We start from the raw sequence: 17,293 nt of genomic DNA on the forward strand, positions 1-17,293 counted from the left end.
AATATGTAATGTATATGTTTATGTATAAACATATAATGTATATGTTTATATATATATAATTTTTAATTGTGGTAAAAAGCACTTGACATAAAATTTACTATATTAGCCATTTTTAAGTGTACAATTCAGTGGTGTCAAGTATATTCACATTGTTTGCAACCAATCTCCAGAACTTTTTCATTGCAGAACCGAAACTTTATACTCATTTAACCATATCCCATTTCACCCTTCCTCCAGCCCCTGGTAACAACCATTCTACTTTTCATTTCTACAAATTTGACTACTTTAGATATATAAGTGGAACAACAGTATTTGTTTGTTTGTGACTGGCTTTTGTTAGCATAACGTTCTCAAGTTTCACCCATGTTCTGGCATGTGATAGGGTTTCCTTTTTCTTAAAGACTGAATAATATTCCATTGTATGTATATTTTACATTTATCCACTTATCTGTCAATAAAAACCTTGGGTTACTTCTACCTCTTTGCCATTGTAAATAATGCTGCTATGAACATAGGTATGCAAATATTTCTTGAAGATCCTACTTTCAGTTCTTTGGATATATACTCAGAAGTGGAATTGCTGGATCATCTGATAATTCTATTTTTAGCTTTTTGAGGAACTGCCATACTATTTTCCATGGTGATTATGCTGTTTTACAGTCCTACTCACAATGGATAAGAGTTCTAATTTTTTTGCACCCTTGCTAACACTTGTTAATTTACATTTGGTGGTTGTTGTTGTTAGTAGCCATCTGAATGGGTGTGAGTTGATATTGTGGTTTTGATTTGCATTGCCCTAATGATTAGTAATGTTGAGCATGTTTTCATATACTTGTTAGCCATTTGTACATCATTTCTGAAGAAATGTCTGCTCAAGTCCTTTGCCCGTTTTTAATTGGGTTATGTGTTTTTCTTTTTGGTAAAATCTTTTAACAATCAAAAAAGTAGAGATTATTAATCTTCTTTCACAAATAAAGTGACTCATTATCACCAAGCCTAATCAACCTGCTCAAAATCAGTGAAGTTTGAAACGACTTTCTAACTCTAAAGAACATGTTTTTTAAAATTATCAGTTGACCACTTTAAATCAGTTACTACAGACAGCTCAAACTGCTTTTTTTGTTGTATTGTATTATATTACATTATATTATGTTATATTATATTATATTATATTTATTACATTATTTATTTTTAAGAGACAGCAGTTTGCTCTATTGCCCAGTGGTGCCATCATAGCCCACTGCAGCCTGAAACTCCTGGGCTCAAGTGATCTTCCCACTTTAGCTTCTCAAGTAGCTGGGACTACAGGCATATGCCACTATGTGTGACTAATTTTTTTTTTTTTTAAATTTTTTGTAGAGACTGGGGTTTCACTTTGTTGCCTAGGTTGGTCTCAAACTCCTAGACTCAAGCCATCCTCCTGCCTCAGCCTCCCAAAGTGTTGAGATTACAGGAGTGGCACATTGCACGTGGCTTGGTTTTCTATCTTTTGACATACAGATTGGTCCTTTTAAATGGTCACATTGACTATCTATTTTCTTACCTGCTAGACCAAGAAATTGATTATGGTTTGTAACTTGTATTAGAATTTATTGTCCTTTATGCAGAATCACTATGATCTTGCTATAATTTGATCAGTATATCTTGAAGCTGCAGTAGGAAACTTCTAGTTGCCTGTCCTTCATTAGTCTTACAAATGTCAGTAGTTTCAAATCACATACTGTTCAAATAGTAATGTTTATCCCTATAGAGGTACTATATTTGGCAACAGCATATTACTGGCATTTTTATTACTGACCTTTTTTGATATCAAAGTGCAGGTCTGAATATCTTATGTGGTCAGAAATAGCTGTTAAAAGAAATACTAGGCTGGGTGGGATGGCTCACACCTGTAATTCCAGAACTTCCAGAGGCCAAGGTGGGAGGATGACTTGTGGCCAGGAGTTTGAAACCAGCCTGAGTAACAAAGCTAGACCTCATCTCAGCAAAAATTCAAAAAAAAAAAAAAAAAAAAAAAAGCTGGGTGTGGTGGCACCTGCCTATGGTCCCAGCTATTCGAGAGGCTGAGGTGGGAGGATTGCTTGATCCGGGAAGTAGAGGCTGCAGTGAGCCATGATCACACCACTGCACTGCAGCCTGGATGGCAGAGTGAGATCCTGTCTCAAAAAAAAAAAAGAAATGTTCTTACAGTGTCTGTTGGTTGGATTAGAAGCTTAACATCTTCGGAAGCTGTTTTTTAAGTGTTACTGTGCCTCTTTAATTTCTACAGTTGTGCCACCGCCCCCTCCTTTTCTTCGCTGAAGAGAATTTGACTTCTTCCTGTTATCAAATTAGGTAAATTGGAAAAAGGAATTATTTTCTTTAATTATAGGATTCACAACTTATTATCATATGTAATCAACACATGTAACATAAGTGTATAACCATTGCTGAATGGGTTCTGAGAAAACATAACAATCTCTATCCCAGGAGAAAACATAGTTTTCTGTTTTCCATGTTGAATATCAAAGAGAGATGTAATGTTATTGACTTAAAAAAATGAAATCCTATCATATATAAGATAGGTTGGAATAGATGTAAGTTTTAAAGAATATTTTGTTGTCTACATATATTTTGAAGTCCTCTACATCTAGAATTTCATTTAAGGTATTATGAACAATAACACTGAACATGGGTTCTGTTTTGAAGTTTTTTAGCAAAAAAGCAAAATTAATCTCCTGCTACACTGAAGAAAATATGGAGTAAATTTGAGTAAATTAAAATTATATGATTTCTATAATTTATTTTTAAGTTACAGAGAACTTAATGCTGAATTTTGTACTAAGTATTTATGTGAAATAAATGGTTATATGGAATATTCTCTGATGAAAATTAAAATGAATCTTTCAGTCAACTTGAAATCTTTATGTTGAGTGGTCTAGATAATTTTGTGAGTTCTTCATTCTTAGCAAAAGTAGAAGCTCATTTAGCAGGAATGAGAGAGGAACCAAAAATGCCACAACTCAATCTAATTAATTGTCTTCTGATATATAAAACATCGCATGGCATTGTGTGCCTGAATATTGGTAAAATATTAGATATACCTCTTAAAAGTAGTAATTTGATAGTCCCTTAATCACAGCTCACTTTTACTTTTCTATTACCAAGCTACTTTGTGACTTTCAAAATATTTACATGGGGTACTATAGGCAAGATACTCTGAAATACTAGCTTGCTAATTGCCTTGGCACATGGTATTAGCATCTGCTGAGAATCAGTTTTAGAATATCAGGACAATATTTATAGCCTTTCATGGCATACAGTATAGTGTGAAATTATAGACAACCTCCTAGTCTTCCAGTAAGGCTGCCTAAGGTGCCCTTGGCAACATCTGATACTCTCCTCAGATGTCCCTAAGGCAGTCAGATTCATCTAAAATGAACAATTCCTGAGGCGAAACTTTTCTAGAACATTGTGTCAAGAGCATTAACCCAGTATTACCTGAGACATTTTTCCTTGACATAAAATATATTTTTCTGGAGTTGAGATGTTATACACTTTATAGTTTTAAAGAACCATTGTACTTACTGAAACTGTGAATTAAAGGCACACTCCAAACTGATAACTAGGGAAATGCTAGTTTGGAAGCTGTGAAATTTGACAGTAACACTAAGCAAAGGAGTATTTGTACACAGACCACACATTTAGTACATTACCCTTGGTATTTCTTATTGATTAAGTATGCTAACTTTCTTTGCTAATGTTATTTAAAATTGTTTATTTCAGAATTAAGTTTTTTTTTGTCTTTAGTCTACATAGTTTTCTCGATAAAAAAATTTTTAAATGGGAAGGTTGTCTATGGCAATGACATGTTTAATTCAGATAACAAATTAGTAGTCAATATAGGAAAAAATCCCACTTTTTTAGGGAATAAAATATGTTAAAAAATTTTTAAATGTATACTGTGAACCAAGTTTTGAATATGTTTGAGAAGCATAGGCAGTTTTTAGGTCAGTGAAGGAGATCTGGACATCTAATTTCAGAACTGCTTTGTTTGCTTTGAGTCGTTGAAAGCTACCTGGCTTTGCTACAAGAAGTCTTATGTTTATTCTTGGAAGGAGTGCCTCTTTACTGAATATGTTGTTTGCTCTGATGTGTGGATTCTAGAGGAACCTTGGCATCAGCCTCAGAGGTGACCAAAGCACCCCTGGTGCCATTTGCTACTCTTGGAACTAGGATCAGAAGTCAAGTAAAACGTCAAAACATCATCTGAGGCCAAGTTAATGTTTACTGGGGATCTCAGACACTTACTTTGCTATTAGCACATGATTATTTTTGAGCTAAGGGCAGTTCCCTGATTTCTGATTGTTCAGCCTATGTGCCCCTGAATAGCTTGTGAGTGCTATTCAGAAGTGTGCCATGTTAGAAACATAAGAAAGCTCATCTTCTTGTAGTAGTAGTTCTTGTAAGTGGTAGGTAGTTGTATGATTTAGGAGTTGTAATTTTAAAAAGTTTGTTCTTAGTTACTGGACTTTGATAACTTAATTTTCACCTTTTTATTTTTGGACTATACTGTGATATTTCTGATTTGTGTTTGTTGCTTGCTAAAATCCTTTTGGTTTGTGGGTTTAACTTTTTTTTTACTTTAATGAAACTGTATATTTAAATAACTTTCTCCTAGATAGCATAATAAAAAATCCATAGTTTAATTTTTATAGCAATGTTGCAATATCTATATCGTGTATAGCCATTCAGTATGTGAAAATATGTATTTTAGATTGATTTTTAAATTGGGCACAAGTTATATATCCACCACTAAGTTTCTTTTTAAATAAATATTGGCTAAATCACCTAATAATCAAAATAACTTGTGTAAAGAACATATGAATAGAATTTCATATGTTATGCAAATTTGCAGTAGCCTATGTTTTAGGTTTTTGATGTATTTTCATATACAGTCTTCTCTCAGTATCCATGGGGAACTGGTTCCAGGACACCCCCACCATGAGAGGTACCAAAATCCATGGATCCTCAAGTCCCTTCTATAATACAGTATAGTATTTGCATGTAACCTACACTTAGTCTCCCATATACTTTAAATTACCTCTAGATTGCTTATAATACCTTATGCAATATAAATGCTATGTAAATAGTTGCTTTACTCTTATTTTTTAGGAAAAAATACCATGAAAAAAAAGTCTGTACATGTTCAGTAGAGAGGCAAACATCCATTCTTTTTTTACTGAGTATTTTCAGCCCGTGGTTGGTTGAATGCATGGATGTGATATTCATGGATACGGAAGGTCAACTGTATTATAATTTTTAACAGAAAAAACCTTGTAAATAAAATTGTCTGACTTGTTAAGGATATTCAAATTATTATTTAACAAACTTTTGTTTTCTTTTTAAAGTTTACATTCATTAATAAAAGGCAAATAAAGTAGCCACATAAATGTTTTTTTCAGTGTTTAATAAATTGTTTTTTGTTCTTTAACAAAGCCATTGGATAAGGCAATTTGTACATGTGTTTAGTTTGGCAAAGTCGTTTATCTCTATTCTCTGATCTTATTTATATTTATTTTAGGATTTCTCTGTACTATTGTCATTCAATTATGAGTGTTTACTTTTGCAACCTAATTAATAAAGTGTTTCTACATGTATTAAACTGATGCTTTTCCAAAGCTAATCTTCTGGGCCAAAAATCCTTAATTATTTTGAGGTGCAGAAATTCAGAGTTTGAGGATATCTATGGTCACACCTTTTCAGAAAATACTTGGAGATACAAAACATTGTGTATAATATTCAGAGAATTCACAGTTCTCAGCTGTGATTATTTAAAACGTAGGGAAATGTGAGCTCTGCAATGCTATCATTTCTACAGAACAGATCCCTTAAAGCTATGCAAAAAAAATTTAAATGATTTTGCAATTACAGGAAGTTTATTATTGATGATATCTTGGACTCTTGTCTTCCCCCTCAGTATTCCCAATCAAATCACTTGCATATCCTGTCAGGGTCTTCTCTGCAGTATTTTTCAAATCCAAGACTGTTCACTCTTATTTGGGCCAGATCCTCATTATCCATCCCTTAGGCTAGTCTTGTAGATAACCTTCATGTTTTCAGGCTTCTCCCTGCCTGCAAGCACCTATAATGCTTTTTTGATCAATTATTTTTTCCCACATCATAGTTCCGATCTTGCTCTTCTGTTTAAAAACTTCCATTCATCCTTTAATTTATTACAGGATTTAATTTATTATAGGATTGCCTGTAGCTGCAACTATAAGTTGCCTTCCAAAAATCTGTGAACGGTATTGTTTTCGGTGGGATAAACTGCAAACTCCACATAATGGATCAGTTCATATATATGTATAGTTATGTTAGAGGGAGATCATGTGATTCCTAAATCTACTGGAGACTCTTCAAATATTGTAACATATACTTGGAGGGAAGCTGTTCACCAGAAGGAGGTTGAAGTGAGACAGAGAAAAATCATTTACTCAGGCAAGCTTTGCCAGTGCTAAGAAAAGAGAGTGGTCATTTCTAACATTACTCTGATGCCCTACAACATGTACAGGTCAAAGTTTTTCCTTTCTTCAATTCCATGCTCACCCAGCAAATTTCTGATTTTAATGTAGTTCAGCCTCAGGGAGCAAATATACCGATCTTCCTGACACATGTTTTCTGCTGACAGAACAAGGTTTCTGAGGCTATAGGGTTGAAGGCCAGATCATGGATGGTGGGAAATTCATCAAGGTAATACTGCAGTGTGAGCTCTTTCACAGGTAGCCAGGATGTTCCTGATGACAGACAGGTCTCACCAAGAGCTTTCTATCCAAACATCAACACCAAACAACATCCAAATTTCCCATTCCCAAATCCAAAACTCTTCACTACCTGCCTCCAAACCATATTTGCTTGCTTACCCTTACTCCTCTTTCATGCATTCTTTACACAAATCAGGTGTCACCTATCTTCATGCCACATTTACTGCTCTTTCTTTTTTTGTGTCTTCCTCACAGTGAGTTGTTCATCTAGAAGAGGCGGCCTTTGCCCTCTTATTTATCTCATTCTCATTTTTCATGACTTATTTTTATGTTTTCCCTTTTCCATGACCTCTTCCATGATTACTATAGTCACATGCAACCTGTCTTTTCCATGAGTCCCTGAAGCACTTTTTGAAAGGCAGTGTCAGCAGTGGAAAGTGCCATGTTCCTTAAGAGTTCTGTACCTTTGCACTCCAGAAGTGCAGAAGGAATAGTCATAAAACATTCAAATATGGGTAAGTGAAGCAAACTGGAACCCATTCTTTGCAGACTAAATAGGAGTTAGTAGTTAGTATAAATACCCCAACCCAGGTTAATATTATTAGTTGATAATGCAACATTTTATCTTATTTCTTCTGTCAAAATGTTTTATTGAGCCTGGCAGTTATGGAGCACATGTTCATTTTTAATTTCTAGACAGTCTTTCCTAAATTTTGATTTTTGCATTTAAACTCTCATTTACTTTACAAGAACACTGTAACTTTTCACTATCATGTTTGAACTATAGTAAATATATATATAGTAAATAAATATATATACAGTTTTATATATATATATATATATTAACAAGGGTTTGCCATGTCATATGCAACGTATTTTTGCTCTTCCAAGCAGCCAACTCCTGATCTATAATTACTATGAAAATGTCAACAGTAGGCTGCTGGATTTCTGCCATAAGTTATCACAGAAATTAGGTGCCCCAAGGTAAACTTTCAAACCTAGAGAAAGGATTTTCACTGCATCTTGTCTGAACTCAAACTTTCTAAAAATGAGAAACATTTTAGGTAAGAAGAAACACTGGTGAACTGCTATTAAGACACAAGCGGTTCATTCTGAGATTCACCCTAAGATTTGTTCTCTGTGTGTAAAGTTACAGAAAAGAATTTGTAGACTTTATTATTTTCTGGAGGAGCATGTATTTTAAGATAACTTTTAAACCTGATTTTATAATAAAAATATAATGTTAAGAACAATCACTTGGGAAAAACCAAATGATTGTTATTGAGAAGACAAATAATCTGATGTATATTAAGTAACTTGAAGTTTTATTCATGAATTTAAAAAATGACAGTGTTTTTAGTACCCCAAACAAAATTGCAATCATAATTACTCACAAAATTTTTTTTTTCTATTTTGCTGATCATGTTATAGTGTTATGCATTCAACTCTGGAGAATCTAAAATACTAATGAGAGACAACTGGATTTATAATCTATGTTATAAAGTTGCTTAAGAAAGATAACCACAAATATTATTTATAGGTATTTTATTCTTTAAACTACATAAAAACAGTTGTAACAGCAAATGCAATACTGAAACCATTACAGCTACTACCTATTGGGTGGTTTCATGATGTTATGCTTTGCTATATTCTTAAAACCTTTTCTAAGTTTACATCTTGGAAGACATCCTCAACCAATTCAATAAAGGTTGCAGCTACACTCATAAAATCAAAAGCAGAAATGAGGCCTTTGAGAACATAATTTGGTATCAAATCATGTACTCCAATTGCTTGAATATTACCATAGCATTTTGTAGTGTAGGATTATAGTGTTTCAATTTTCATCATAATAAAAAGAAAAATATTTAAATCAAGCAGTCTTGTGACAGTGCAATAGATTAACTCATCTGTGTGATGAAATGCCACCTTGACGTTTACAATTTTTTATGGTGACTGCTTATTGGTATTGTGATGTGATATGTTATCTATTTTGTGCTGTTTTATAAAATTTCTAAAGATTCAAGATTCACCATGTGTCATATTTTAGGATTTCATCAGCAAACACTGGTAATACAAGGTAGTTGAATGTTTTTATATGGAAGCCACGATGTTTTGATTTATAATTGGTGTTGAAATTGATCATGGGGGAAAAAGAGATTTCTATTTCCTCCATTATATTTAAGTGAATAATTCTGGCAAGAGTATTTAGTTTCAAACTCTAGCTCCATTTTATCTATAAAGTAGCGGATGATACTGGTGAAAAGACAAAATGAAGGACTACAATAAAAGAGAAATTTTCTTGTTAAATATTTAACTTTTTCAGTCATGGGGAGAGTGAATTTTATAATATCACATAAATTTTTTCATACTGTTATCATTAATGCAGTTTTTGCCCTGAAAAAAGCAAGAATATTTAATATCATCAAATAGCAGAAAAGATCTAAAAATAGTTACAAGTTTTAATAAACTGTGACATATCTCTATGGCATTCTGACTCCATGTGATACAGAATTGCATCTGCTTTTGCACAAACACAGGAAGGAATTGCACATGTACACAGTTTTATTCCATGGACAAAAATAAAACATTAAGTTGATTTTCCCTAGCAGGGAACTGAGGGCTAGGAGAGCAACTTTGCCATTTACTTTGCCATCAATGAGCATAGGCTGACACTAGGCCATCTATGCTAAACTTAAACAATTGAATCACATGCTGCAGAGTGACAGTATTAACATTTCTGTAAATAAACATCTGGAAAATCCATACGTGTAGATTGTGCTCTAGCATCTTCATTACAGACAGGGGTAGTGGCCAAACGAAATGTTCTAAAGTAGTTCTTAAAGGCATGTGGGCGAATGCTCTATGTTTCATTTGTTTTGTATTTTGTCATGTAGCTTGAAAAAATTCAAAAATCACTCTAATTTTCTAAAATATCTTGACCTTATCACACTATTTCTAATACCCTAGAGTATAATTTTCTAGTGACATTACGTAAACAAATTGGAAAAAATGTACTTTATCAATTTTGGAATGACTCTAAATATATTTTGAATTGACTGTGATTTCTGGTCTCTATTATGATGTAGTGGGTGGAGAAATGTGTCCCTTGGCTGTTGGTTCTCTGAATTACATTAAATAGTTTACTGAGACAGATACAACTTGTGCTATTATCAAAGCAATAGGAATAGAAAAAAATTGTTTAGGTTAAAATCATCAAAGTTTTCTTGAGTCCAGATTTCTGTCTATATTCAGAGGTATAAGAGTAAATCTTTGGCCGGGTGCGGTGGCTCCCACCTGCAATCCCAGCACTTTGGGAGGCCGAGGCAGGTGGATCATGAGGTCAGGAGTTCAAGATCAGTCCTGGCCAACACGGTAAAACCACGGCTCTACAAAAAATACAAAAAGTAGCCAGGCATGGTGCTGGGTGGCTGTAATCCCAGGTACTCGGGAAGCTGAGGCAGGAAAATCACTTGAAACTGAAAGGCGGAGGTTGCAGTGAGCCGAGATAATGCCACTGTACTCCAGCCTGGGCAACAAGAGCGAAACTCTGTCTCAAAAAAGAAAAAGTAAATCTTTTTTAAAAAGTCAAATAGACAAAACAAAAACTACTAAAATATCTAAAATGAACATTACCCAGAGTGTAGTGCCTTGGTTAGTAAAGGCATATATTAGAACTGGTTTTATCATTTATTTATTATGTGTTTGTTTATATTAATAACAACTCTGTATTGTAGATATTATTGTCGTTATTTTCCAGAAAGCCAGAATAAACAGATGAACAGATAAAGCGGTCAGAGATTTGCCTACTGATGCTGGAATGATGCTGGAGTCAGTATGTTTACACTGCCCATAGTATAGCAACATTAACAATTTGGTAAATAGTAATGCAAATAGATCTTGAAGTTTCTGTTTTATAGCTTCATAGCTCAGCAAAGGAAAATTGCTTCACTAAAACAATTGATTAAAAGTATGCCATTATCTGTTGTTAAAATGAAAACTACCATATTTACTATATTCCAGTATGTACATGTATTATTAGTCCTTTTTCTTGCTGCCGATGAAGACATACCTAAGACTGAGCAATTAACAAAAGAAAGAGGTTTAATGAACTTAGAGTTCCATGTGGCTGGGAGGCCTGACAATCATGGCAGAAGATGAAAGGCACGTCTCACATGGTGGCAGACAAGAGAAGAGAGCTTGTGTAGGGAAACTCCCCTTTTTAAAACCATCAGATCTCATGAGACTTATACAATATCATGAGAACAGCACTGGAAAGGCCTGCCCCCATGATTCAATTACCTCCTAGAGGTAATGGACTTCCCATATCACATGGGAATTCAAGATGAGATTTGGGTGGGGACACAGCCAGACCATGTCATTCCACCCCTGACCCCTCCCAAATCTCATGTCCTTACATTTCAAAACCAATCATGCCTTCCCTACAGTTCCCCAAAGTGTTAACTTCTATCAGCATTAGCTCAAAAGCCTACAGTCCAAAATCTCATCCAAAATAAGCAAGTTCCCTTCCTCCTATGAGCCTGTAAAATCAAATGCAAGTTAGTTACTTCCTAGTTACAACAGGGGTACAGGGATTGGGTAAATACACACATTCCGAATAGGAGAAATTGGCCAAAACAAAGGGGCTACAGGCCCCATGCAAGTCTGAAATCCAGGGGGCAGTCAAAACTTAAAGCTCCAAAATGATCTCCTTTAATCCTATATCTCACATCCAGGTCATACTGATGCAACTATGTATATTAAGTACATAATACATGTTAATCATTATTTCTGTCATTATCAATTACATAATTTACAACTTAAGTTGAATTTAAAAAATCATTCATTGTTTAGCAATTAAACTTAGATTAAGCATGTTTTCCAAAATATGGAGGATCTATCATTTTCCAATAAATCAGAGTGTCTATGCAATAACTTAAATACGTGGTCAGATATTAAATTGAAAATTTATATATATATATATACACAGAGAGAGAGAGAGAGCCTTCTGCACTTACCTATTTTGCTCTCAAGCTAGTCATATATTTGTATGACTCAGCCTTTAAAAATGAGAATGATGTTTGTTTCTTCAGGAAATGAGAGGATTGTTATGAATATAAGATAATCAAATGTATGAGAAAACACTTTGGAAAATAAATTGCTAAAATATGATATCATTTCAAAAACAAATATTATTCATCTATATAAAATTAAAGTCCGTCTTTGCTAAATACACACATTTATCTTTTAATATTTATAGAATTTATAATAAATAATCATTGAGATTGAAAACATATCAATCAAGAGTAAAAGACCTCTTTGTTTTTAAATAATCATGTATGCCACTTTTAGTCCACTACCCAAGACATACCATCTCCTCCCTGAAGAATCCTTGTAATAGTTGAAGAGATTGACGTGTTGAATAATGATTCAATGCGCTGTGACAACGGAAGTCAGATAAGTACATGCAAATTACATCTGTAGGGGGAGGTGATTCAATGAAGGCCTCACGGAGTCCATGACACTTAAACTGTTTTTTGATGAATGAGCAGAGTTTGCTCTTTGGACAAGTGGAAGAAAGCATACTTGACAGGGATCTACATATGCAAAGTTATAGAGGTATAAAAGACCGTGGCATGTTCCATAAGTATAAGAAATTAAGTGTGCATACACAAATTGTGAATGATAGGGAGTCAAGAGAGAGGAGACTGAAAATTATTAGGACTAGGATCTGAAGTTATTTCCAAAACCTGCTAAGCTGATGATTTTCATAAACAAAGGAGCGTTCCTACGGTTGCCCCTTGACAGATTTTGATGGATTTCCACAAGGTCAGAGAAAGACCTTCGCAGGTGCTGCTACCTGAATAGCTTGTGATGCCCCCCTTCACTGCCCATATTCAATTCAAAATAGAAAGCAGAGTGAGAAATTAATATAAGGAATTCCAATGAAGTTCTGCTTTTTTCCCCTATGATGTCTACTTTACATTATTTTAGAAAAGTTATAAATACAAAATTCACTAAGGTTTAAAAAATTTTTTTTATGTTGTAATTATCTGAGTGTCCCCAATTTGCTAGTGTTATAAGCACATGTTCCTGCATTCTCAGGTAATGCAGTACAAAATTATTGATCTTCTATGTAATGGATGGCGAATCCATTCACATTTTATAATCTGACTATTTAAGTAAGAAAATGAGAACTGAGGAAAATTTGTATTCTAAATAGGGCAACAGGAACTCTTTAAAGTGGGGATTTTTTGAATATAGGATGTATAAAGACATGAAAGATTTTCTTCTAGCCTCCAAACACAGAAAACAGATTCATTTTCATACTATATCAAATTGAAAAATTCTTCAGTGTTGGCATTGTGAAATATCTTTGAAATATCATTTTTATTTAAAATTCATAGGCCTTTTGCATTTTGTTCCATTCTAGTACTAGTGAAAAAGTCTACTTATCCATCAAAACCTAGGTTAAGAATCAAAAAACATATTTACTTTAATTTAAAAATAATATTTTAAAATATTACTTAGAAAATTGGTATGTTGGGAGTTCAGGAAACTACGTATCCAGTAACATGGAACATTCCATGTCATGTCACCCAATAAATGAACCCCAGTCCGAGAAGCACAATATTAACAAAAGCCATTTTACCTTTCTCTTGGCTTATTGAAACTAAATTGCAGATGCCCTTCTGTCTTTAGTGGTGACTCTAGTAGTTGTGATTGTTGTACAGCAAACAAGACAATAATTGAATTATAATATATGCATCCACTTCATTTGTAGATTAAAATGCCAAAGAAGAAATTTCACTGTTAGTGATGTGCAAAATACAAATAAATAATTAGCTAGCATATGCAATTTTTGAAAAGAGTGATTGTGAGCAAATATAACTCGACGCTGTTAACAAGATTTTAATGTTTTCCTTATCAAAATATTGTTTTAAGATTCTCACTAGTTGTAACCTTTATAGGAAAGTTTCCTTGCTAAATATTAATAAAATAATCACTATTCATTTTCACAGATAAAATCATGCTAAATTTACAGAAATATTTTCTCATATTTTTATCAGCTCTACATGTATAAACAAAAATCTAAATCAAATGTCATTCAGTTTACTGTTCTCAAGTGATAAATATGTTATCAAAAATATGCTTAGTTCAACAAGGAGTAATGAGATAAAAAAGAAAAAAAAATAAAGACCAGTTAAATTTGGAATATTAGATTGAGAATTTAAGATGTTTGCCCAAGATAACATAGCTAGTAAGTCTTAGAGATGGCCTGTTTGACTCTAAAGCCAAAGATCTTAGTCAGTGTTCTCTACTGATTTCTTAAATTGCAAAGAATTTTCCTAAAAGTAAGTTACTTGAGTCTATAACTATTTGGAGAGAAATAATGCTCCAAAATAAAATAAACTAACTACATTTCCTATTATATCTCTGCTCACAGAGGGAACAACTATGAATAAAATATCTAATTACAAATAATTGAAACAAATGTTACCTTTGTTGTTGTTATTATACCATGTTTTTTTTTTTTTTTGAGGCGGTGGCTCCCTCCGTCGGCCCAACTGTTGTGCAGTGGCCGGATCTCCACTGACTGCAAGCTCTGCCTCCCGGGTTCACACCATTCTCCTGCCTCAGCCTCCCAAGTAGCTGGGACTACAGGCGCCCACCACCACGCCCAGCTAATTTTCGTATTTTTAGTAGAGACGGGGTTTCACCGTGTTAGCCAGGATGGTCTCGATCTCCTGACCTCGTGATCCGCCCGTCTAGGCCTCCCAAAGTGCTGGGATTACAGGCGTAAGCCACCGCACCCAGCCTATACCATTTTAATTTTACTTATCATTAAATAAAACTCTTAGAAATTTCCCCCGAACAGTTTATTTTTTTTCCACTTTTCGGCAATGGTGATTCAAAGACAAATGTTTTAAGGAAACTGCCTTCATCTTTTCAGTTGGAAAATTTCTTATAGAAGCGGTTTCATTGGCACAAGTACTGAGGAATGAAAACGTGTTTGCCATATACTTAGGGATCTGGGACTAGGGGTGGCCTTCAAATCAGATGGAGCATTGAGTAAGAGCATCAAGTACCTGGAAAGCTCAGAAGGCCATTTACACATCAGGCTTCCTTGGCTTAGCATTAAAATGCGTTTCCATGAAATGAAAAACATTGTGGCTCAATTCTTGGTTAGCAGAGACAATCTAAAACTTAATTTTTTATATAGTTCAGAAAATGAGTGATCGAAAACTTACAATTGCATATTAACTTATTGAAATAGGTTTACATTTATATTAACTATTACTCGAAATTGTCTAACATGCTCCACAAGATTTAAAATGAGATATTAAAAGAAATATTTTAAATAGGGCCACAGACGGTGGGTTTGTAGGTAATAAATGAATAACCAACATTGTTTTACATTTTGCTATTCATTGTTTAAAATAGTTAAAGATTCATATTTTAAAAATATACAACTATAGTGATTTTACACCAAATACATGACATATGATGTAGTAATTGAAAATATTAATTTTATTTTCTACATTTATTTTTTAGTTTTTTAATTAGAAAATAAGACAGTATTCTGTTAATATATAATTTTTCTAAAAGAAGTCTTTCTAAAGTCATAATGCTAGGACTCTGAGAGTGGTAGCATTTGAATGTTCATTTACCTCTATAAGCAGGTCTTTATTTTGTCAAAGTAATAGTTTATTGTTAGAGAGTTTAAATAAATCACAATGTTACATAAACAGTAAATCAACAAATCTGTTAATACTTATTACCTATGCATTCTCATGTAATTTTATTTCAAATAAATAAAAACAACTTAAAGACAAAATCCACAGTTTATTTTTATAAATTTTAATTTTTATAATTGACACATAATAATAGTACATATTTATAGGGTACACAGTCTTGTTTAAATACATACAATACATAGTGATAAGATCAGGGTAATTAGCATATCCATCATCTCAAACATTTATCTTTTTTTGTGTTGGGACCATTCCATATCCTTCTAGCTATACAGTCATCCTACAGTGCTGTAGAACACTAGAACCTGTTCTCCTATCTGGTTGTAACTTTGTATCCTATAACAGATTTTTTTTTTTCTATGGAGTATTTTCAAATTGGCTGGTGGCCTCTTAGTCATTTAGTTTTGATCATATTCAGCAACTTAAGTTTTTCATTACACTAAAAATCTCCAAGTCCAGGACCATCACAAAACAAAAGATACTGTGACAAAAGAGAAAAAAAAAAAGTTGGTATCTGTTAACAGAATTACTTGACCATATAGCAGATTTTTTTCTATGGAGTATTTTCAAATTGGCAGGTAGCCTCTTAGTCATTTAGTTTTGATAGTTTTCAGCAACATAAGTTTGTCATCACACTAAAAACCTCCAAGAAGTCCAGGACCATCACAAAACAAAAGAATAAAGAAAAAAAATTGTTATCTGTTAACAGAATTACTTGAGTCTTAAGATGGAGTTTTATTATGTTCAGTTGATATGTTTCATTTGAACTTAATATCTCACATTTCACTGGAAATATTTATTTTTCCTCAAGACTCATTAGCTACCAAAGCAAACATACATTTGTTGAGAAAAGTGACACAAGTCATTCTTACTGATGAACTTTTTAAACAACATAGTAGTTTTATCTTTTTGTGTAATGCTTATATATTTTGAATCAGCTGTTGTTTAATAAAAATAATTCATTAAATTTTGTTTGAAGATTATATATATTTATATATACACATACATATATGTTATTTTCTCTTCAGGATTTAAGGGGGTTCAATTTGTGTATGCGACATACATAAACATACTTCTTTTTTTTTTTTTTCCGAGATGGAGTTCCACTTCAGTCACCCAGGCTGGAGTGCAATCGCAAGATCTCAGCTCACTGCAAACCCCCACTCCTGGGTTCAAGCGATTCTCCTGACTCAGCCTCCCAGGTAGCTGAGATTACAGACGCACACCACCATGCCCAGCTAATTTTTGTATTTTTACCAGAGATGGAATTTCACCACATTGGCCAGGCTCATCTCTATCTCCTGACCTCCGGTGATCTACCCACCCCGGGCCTCCCAAAGTTCATAGGCATACTTTTTTAAAAAATCTAAAATTATAGGAATGTAATAGGAATGTACAGGCAGTTACATTAAATAAGTTGAAAAATCAAAAATTTCTTCTAAACTATTTCAACAAATTTAAACTGAAAATAAAAACCTAAACAGTTTTCCTATTGAAAAATTATTTTTGGGCTGGGTGCGGTGGCTCATGCCTGTAATCCCAGCACTTTGGAAGGCCAAGGTGTGCAGATCGTAAGGTCAGGAGTTCGAGACCAACCTGGCCAACATGGTGAAACCCCATCTCTACTAAAAATGCATAAATTAGCAGGCATGGTGGCACACCTGTAATCCCAGCTACTCTGGAGGCTGAGGCAGGAGAATTGCTTAAACAGAGGGGACAGAGGTTGCAGTGAGTTGAGATCATGCCACTGCACTCCAGCCTGGGTGACAGAGCAACTCCATCTTGGGGCAAAAAAAG

At 33.8% G+C, this 17,293-nt stretch overlaps 1 protein-coding gene across 8 annotated transcripts in view; it reads left to right on the forward strand.

Annotated features, from left to right (window-relative positions):
* Positions 1 to 17,293, forward strand: part of SPOCK3 (sparc/osteonectin, cwcv and kazal-like domains proteoglycan (testican) 3) — a 488,523-nt gene that overhangs the window by 11,665 nt on the left and 459,565 nt on the right. Inside the window, exon 3 of one of the 8 annotated variants that reach the window (XM_011959649.1) lies at positions 6,444 to 6,452. The exons of the other annotated variants lie outside the window; for them this stretch is intronic. Coding sequence (XP_011815039.1) covers positions 6,444 to 6,452 — 9 coding nt within the window. The remainder of the gene's footprint in view (positions 1 to 6,443; positions 6,453 to 17,293) is intronic. 8 annotated transcript variants of the gene reach the window in all.

Source organism: Colobus angolensis, unplaced genomic scaffold, assembly GCF_000951035.1.
Source record: "Colobus angolensis palliatus isolate OR3802 unplaced genomic scaffold, Cang.pa_1.0 Scaffold5, whole genome shotgun sequence".
Taxonomy (NCBI): domain Eukaryota; kingdom Metazoa; phylum Chordata; class Mammalia; order Primates; family Cercopithecidae; genus Colobus; species Colobus angolensis.